Below are 6,789 nucleotides of genomic sequence, written 5' to 3'. Positions count from 1 at the left end.
ATTACTTTTTATACAATTCAACAATACAATCATTATTTTCTCTCAACTATTAATTATTTTTTTCACAATTCAACAACGCAAGCATTACTTTCTCTCAATTATTTATTATTTTTCGCATATTTTCTCATAATTCAACAATACAATTATTACAACCAAATTATATATATATATATATATAAAGTTATAATAGAGTTGAACTTAAATCCCAAATAAGGCATAAAAGTTTGATATTCTGAAAATATTTACAAGATTATCGATGATCCAATTTCGTAACATTTCCCTCGTGTACCTCCCACTGGAGATGCCTCTCTCGATCAAAGTCCTAGGTCAATCTATCTCTAACTTTATAGAAATATGTACAAGTAACACTGTCGTTGACGTAACTCTTCTATTCTTAAAAGGAACTAAGAACACGCCTTGCATTTGACACTCTCGACAGCCCCTAATATCTCACGTTGAAAAGAAATGAAGACCATCACGTTGAAAGGGGACGACGATGGCTTATTTGGTACTTTACTACTCATCTCGTAATGGGCCGGCTCTCATGGGCCTGGCCCAGGAGTCTGTTAACCCGGGCACAATGCTTAATCGGAGCCCCGATTGCTGACGTCCGTCCCCTCTTCTCCAGCAAAATCTAATGTCCACCACATTTCCCCTTTGGCTCTGTGCCCAGTTCAGTCTCACATCCAATGCTCTGAACACCTTGAGGAAGCCTTTGCTTTCATGGTAACGTCCAACGGCTTCATCTTCTTCATCTCCTCTGCTGACAACTCGGTCAGTCTTTACCTTGCTTCATTGTCGATTCCAGCTCTCCTCGAGATTTGATATCGATTGGCAGTGTTAGTTGGTGGACTGGTTTGTGCGGTATTTTACTTTCTCTTCCCTAATTTGATTTGAATAGAATGATATTGTAGCTGAATGTGGTGTGAGTTGACAGTTTCCAAGGGAATGGAGTTTGTTGGGCTGAAGCTGCAGTTTCAGCTTATTGCGATGTAAATGTGATGTAATGACTAATGGCAGTATATCAAAGAGTACTATGATATTGCAAAATTACGGGCCTAATATCTCGATGAGTACGATTGGTATTTCGGCCGGAAATTGGGTCGTGTCTCTGTCGATCGATGAATTCGTGCTAGCTGTGGAGCTCCTCTGGGGGCATTGCTTGTTCCTTTCTTCCCTGACTACTTAGTGATTTAGGGGTTTTAGGTTTCGAGAAATAGACTTCTTTTCTTCTGTATATCAGAAGTTTGGAGAAAATTTAATGCTTCATTTTAGCTGTCTCTGTGTGGGTTTGGTACTCGGTAATTTCTTGTCTTGAGGTTCCTGTGATGCTCATCCTATGCAGTTTACCTTATCTGCTCCATTGGTAAATTTTTAACGAGTCATATTTTTTATAAGAACTTGACAGCTTGATTTTGACGCTTACTGTTGGCACTGTTTCAACCTTAAAATGAGATGTGTCAATTAATTTTTGGAAAATGCAGTATTCAAGCATTAAAAATCAATAGACGATAAACTTCTAAGACATCAGTGGGAATTCCAGAACCATGATAAGAACATGACTCGGTTTGGCAAGCAATTCTTGATGTGTATGCATACTTAGTAGCCAAAATGTTGTCGTGTGGCTTCCGAGAAACTTTTAGGTATAAAATGTCTAGTTGTCATCCATGATATATACGTGCATGTTGCTGACACTCCGGGTATGTCTACTTTAGGTAGGGATGATCATCAAAGGCTTGTTGAGGAGGTATGAAAGATGGAACCCTGTGCACCCAACCATTGGAGCCTTCTGGGGCATGGGCTTTGGTTTCGGATGTGGCGTTGGTTGGGGGCCTGGGCTCGGCCCTGAGGTGATTGGCTATGTTGGAGCTGGGTGTGGTGTTGGTTTCAGTGTTGGCTTCACGATGGCTGGCGTTGGCATTGGTCTTCCTGCAAATTACCTCTTTGAAGTACCTTATAACGGTACATATTTCATTTCGAAGAATTCAAACATCTTCTGAAGGGCTTAGAACCTTCCAGGATTTATGAGTCTTGTGAGATGTTCATACACTCAGTTGGCTCTATGTAGAGGACAAGAAGAACTGAAAACTTAAATCAATAAATAAGAATTAATAGGAAAAGTAAGATCCTTTAAAGCCCCTGTGGAGTGAGATATTTAATGTGTGTTAGATGTTCGTGACTTTCCTTAATGCATTGTGACTGGGTGTAGCTTTCATGAGGGGACCTTAACTTGGTTGATGAGTTCCTCAACAGGGGTTAAAGGAAGGGCTGTCATACTAAAACATGTAATTATGTGTGCCCTGCTCAGTTGATGAGTGGACTTTAAAAATTTAAGTTCTGGTTCTGACATTATTTGAAGTTCTATCATTTCTGTTCCTTTTCCAGTTGTTAAGGCGACTAGAAGTGCAGTGGAATTTGGATGGTCCGGTGGATTTCTTTCATGGAAAAGCATTCCTGTAGGACGCTGGAACCTGATTGCACCTCATGTTTCTCTCCTTCATGCAGAGGCCAGTAGAAAGCTGTCAAACTTTAAGCAACAAAATTTCCTTAGCACTCGAGCCAACTTATTTGTTCCTTTACAATCAGAGTCTGCTTGGAAAAGTTTACAAACATTCAGCAGTCATCGTTTCCAGCCACGTGAAGGTACACAATGGATTCCCTTTATCTGTTATCTGTAGAACTTCAGGCAGACTCTGATTTTTCTCGTTGTTTTACTTCTAAATGAGCAAATGGACAATATTAACCCATATCAGACTTATCAAAAATAAAAAGAACTAGAGGAAGAAAGGTAGAAACGGGTGATGTGAATCTTTTAGCAGATATAAACTGTCGACACCTGCTATGCTTTATCATTCAAATTCCTCATTTCTTTTTTCTGGCTTGGGCAATGGAATTGATTCATCCTAATCTTATATGCTGCAGGTCCAAGAGGTTAAGATAATGGAGTAACTCCCCTTAGAAAAGCATATTCCCCCAGTTATAGTAAGCAATTTAAGATGTTGCTTAATAGTTGTCGTTTCTTACATGAACACTTTATAGATTTCACAAATTTTCTAACCAGCATGTAGTTGGTTTCTTTTGTTTGTCATGAAACATGCAGAACACACAGATTGTCACACTTCTGTTTCACACAATTTTTAGATTCATATAGGCTTTGTACTCTTTTTTTTTAAATGATTCTCTAGAAACTTTGTTTGGCTAATTGTGGTTTTTGGTGGCAATGGACCTCTGTAGGCTGGTATGGTAAATCTATTCAGACAATAAAATGTTTTGCACAAGAAAACATATGACTTGCTGAAAGTTATGTTAACCTTAGTGGTAAACATGTCCTCCATGGAGACACTAAGCTAGCAAAATGAATGCACCTGTTATCCCTTTCCAGGGAAACGGTCCGGGTTCTTATTCATGGACTTTATGGAGTCTAATTGATGGTGGGGTAAGAAACTAACAGCACTATTTTCATTTCCTCTGCTCTCATGAGTTCCAGGTTATTCTAACTTTTGCAGAGGCGATATATCCACAGACTGAATGGAAAAATGGCTTTTAGTCTTTTGGGCTGAACGATGACCCAAAGGAGGGAAAAAGAGGGAATGAAGAAAACTTCCAAGGCGGGAAGCTTGGGCTTCAGGTTTGCCATAAGATTATGTGATCAGATGGATTTGTTGAGGCAAACTTTTGCGAGGAATGAGGAAGGAGGATGAGTTCTTCAAAAGTGAACTGCTATAATTTTTTTTTTCCTGGGCCAAAGTCGAATGTTGTCTTAGCTGTTAGAATACTGTGCAGCTGGACAATATATTATCTTAGATCATGCTCCGGTACATTTTTTTACCTAAGTATATATTAGGGATGATGATTGATGAGGACTACAAATGAAGGAGAATGGAGATTTGGTTAGTGAAGTAAAGAAACATGGGAGATCAAGTTATAGTGTGTTCGAAGCCAGAAAATGCAGTAGTCTTGCGGTCGCCTGCACCCTGTCTATGCAGAGCAAGCTATCAGAATGGTCAATTCAGGACAGAGAAAGGGCTTGTTCTCTCACCCGATGGCAAGGCCTCCGAGCCATAGACCTCAAAGCACCACAATGACAGTCATCCAAACAGATGTCAGCTAGCGTAACGAACTGCCTAAGTCAACATATCAAAACCTTGTGGGATCACAAAGAAAGCCAAAAAAGAGCGGCCCGAGCATACATGCTGTCAGGTGGCCTAGAATACGAAACATACGACCAAGGTTATATTGGAATGGTGGCACAGCAGTCTCAGCTGGTACCACAAGTTCCACCACAGCTTAGCTTTGCTGACCGAGTAAAAGCCAAAGTAGAAGAGATCATGAGAGGAACTGAAAAAGGGAGAAGTGTGTATAGCTATACTATCAGCATCAGTAACTTAAAGCATATGAGGTTTTTCAAGAAGTATGGAGCAATTTTGTAAATTAATTTTTAAGTGTAATTGTGGGTACAATTATAAAAGAATTTTCAAATGCCTGCAGAAGGTTTTGTTCACTAGACATTTCATCATAGAGTTCACTAACAATTTGGTCACTGAAAGAGACAATTGCTAACGTTTTGGTCCCTGAATGAAAATAGCCACAGAAACAGTCCCTGAAAGTCTATTCTGTCTAAAGTATTGGTCCGACCGTCTGACTGCGCGTACCGCTGTGACGGAAATCCGACGTGGCTGCTTACATGGACATTACACCGTCTGAAGTTCCGTATCACTCTCTCTCTCTCTCTCTTCTTCACAGTTCACCGGAGCTCCGGCGACCATCCTGTCGCTCCTCTTCCATGGTAAGAGCAGCTTGGCTCAACCTTCATCCTATTGGAGCATAGTCCTCGACGACCAGCCCAGCAGCTCGAGCTCCATCGTCCGCCCCTACCTCAATCTTCTCCAGCTCGCACACCAGAGCGACTCTGCCCAGCCCCCTGTCTCCTTGATCGATTTGCTTTCATCGATTTGTTGCCCTTGGTCGGAGAAGCCTTAGCTGGAAATGCAATTGTTGAAGAGCTCCTCCCTTTGATCTGCCGCTTCATCCCAGGAGAAGGATGGGAAAAAATAAAAAAATAACGATTAATTAATTTTTTTTTTAAAAAAAAAAACCCAATCGGCAGTTTGGGCGATAGCAGCTCTAGGAAAGAGCTCTCTCCAAGACAGGTTAGCTATTCCACGATCGAGTCTTTCTTTGATATTTTCACCGCTTTCTCTTCGATGTGACCATGTAAATTTGTTGCCAGAAAAGCCCAGATCATTCTATCCCAAGTATTGTATAAATTGCAGCAAACCAATGGAAGAAGAATTGCCAAAAGCTCTGCCTCCCCTTTTTTTTCTCTCTGTGACACAATGCTATTGAAGTCCCCATGAAAAAGCCATGGTCCTACAAATGAATTTCCAAGAGCAGCCATTTCATCCTAGAATCCTGGCTTCGAGGCAGAGTTAGGGGGTCCATAAACAAATGTGAGCATCCACGAGGAAGATTGGGGAGAAGAGTAAAAGATGACATTTATGTAGTTCTCACAGACTGCAGTAACTTCAGCATCTGGCCCATTCATCAGTGCAAGACAAAGACCGCCAGATTTTCCTTTTGGGGGGTGGAAGACAAAGCAGTGATACCTACTCCCCTCAAGATTCCTTCAAGCTTCTCAGACTTAGATTTAGTTTCAGACAGAAAAGGAAAGCGGGCGAGGGATTTCTCACCAGGGTCCTTAGAGAACGAATGGCCTTGGGGCGACCCAACCCTCGGCCTTTCCAAGCGAGAACTAACATTAGGGGGTGGGGGGCTTGTTTGGGCGCTCCTCCTCTGCCTTTGGACCAGGTGGGTTCGAGCTTGAGCTGACCTCATGCTTCTGTCGTGCGAGCTTCTTCAAGCTGGGCTTTCTGTAAATTCTGTGCTATTTACTGGTAATGTACGATAGGTTCCCAGGATAATTGGCTGGAGGATGGGGAAAGGATTGTTTATTGGAGTGGTGGGACAAATGATGAGGAGATGGAGTGAAGTGAGGGTGGAAGAAGATGAGTGTGGGGTTGATCGAACTCTGTAGCAGGTACTGTTGAGGGAGTGGTGAATTGGTTCAGCGAGATGGGAAAGGAATGTGTATGGGTCGAATTGTAAGCCAAGAGATGGTGAGATGAGTTTTAGCTTTCTGGGGGGCCTGCCAATGTTCCAAGTGGTCTTTTTTCCTTTTAGGACCCAAAAGGGGGAGGCTCAGGACTACAAAGTCAAAGGAATGAGGGTGGAACTTGCTATAGCAGTGGGTGATGAGGAGATAGGGTAGGCCATCAGATGGGAGGAGAGATGGATTGAGTTGGAAATGGATGGGGGAGTAGATGGGTTTGGGCTGGATAATAGGGGAAATGTTATAACTGAGATGAGGATTTGATTCCCTTGGGGAGTCTGAGGAAGGACTTTCGGGCAGCGTGCTAGGTTCCAGGAGGGTAGGGATTGTAGAGTTCGGCGATGGGACAGGGGAAGCAGGCGAAGGATTAGAAGTGATGTTGATTAGTACGGATGGGGTGGGAGTGCACAATACCAGCGAGTTCTTTCACGTCAACCTCACGAATTTGACTTAATGATTAAAGTGCGTCTAAATTTATATCTGATCTCAGGTTCGAATTTCATTAGGGCTACCGAAGCGCCTTTGGCGTGATTACCCATTTTGTGTGCCGTCGGGGGTTCACAGAGCCTCGAAAATTAGTCGGGCAAAATCTGAACACCCCGAATTAGCCAAAAAAAAAAGAGTTACCTTCATGTGATTTCGGTGCCAGAGTTTGCTCTTTCCGTCCGAAGCCTTCATGA

At 42.3% G+C, this 6,789-nt stretch overlaps 1 protein-coding gene across 6 annotated transcripts; it reads left to right on the top strand.

Moving 5' to 3' along the window:
• The first annotated feature begins 628 nt into the window (after window positions 1-628).
• LOC116187409 (cadmium-induced protein AS8) lies at window positions 629-3,904 on the top strand. Of its 6 annotated transcripts, XM_031516120.1 has the most exons (6): window positions 682-726; window positions 809-864; window positions 1,716-1,962; window positions 2,386-2,643; window positions 2,923-2,982; window positions 3,488-3,904. In XM_031516120.1, the coding sequence occupies exons 3-5, from the start codon at window positions 1,722-1,724 to the stop codon at window positions 2,934-2,936; spliced, it is 513 nt and encodes a 170-aa protein (XP_031371980.1). In that variant the 5' UTR covers window positions 682-726; window positions 809-864; window positions 1,716-1,721; the 3' UTR covers window positions 2,937-2,982; window positions 3,488-3,904. The 6 variants fall into 6 exon arrangements, with proteins under 6 accessions (XP_031371965.1, XP_031371990.1, XP_031371958.1 ...); XM_031516105.1 differs by lacking the exon at window positions 809-864 and having other exon boundaries at window positions 629-726; XM_031516130.1 differs by lacking the exon at window positions 809-864 and having other exon boundaries at window positions 629-774; window positions 2,506-2,643.
• Window positions 3,905-6,789: the final 2,885 nt, after the last annotated feature.

This window comes from Punica granatum, chromosome 1 (assembly GCF_007655135.1).
Source record: "Punica granatum isolate Tunisia-2019 chromosome 1, ASM765513v2, whole genome shotgun sequence".
NCBI classification, from domain to species: domain Eukaryota; kingdom Viridiplantae; phylum Streptophyta; class Magnoliopsida; order Myrtales; family Lythraceae; genus Punica; species Punica granatum.
The sequence above is the reverse complement of the archived record's forward strand: the minus strand, read 5'-3'. Positions and strand labels throughout refer to the sequence as shown.

What these genes read in the sequence shown, in the direction of transcription:
- LOC116187409 (XM_031516098.1), top strand. Translation starts at nt 724, where the DNA reads ATGGTAACGTCCAACGGCTTCATCTTCTTCATCTCCTCTGCTGACAAC. An exon ending in TCTCCTCTGCTGACAACTCG is followed by an intron (nt 775 to 1,715) that starts GTCAGTCTTTAC and finishes TGTCTACTTTAG; the next exon opens with GTAGGGATGATCATCAAAGG. An exon ending in CTTTGAAGTACCTTATAACG is followed by an intron (nt 1,963 to 2,385) that starts GTACATATTTCA and finishes TTCCTTTTCCAG; the next exon opens with TTGTTAAGGCGACTAGAAGT.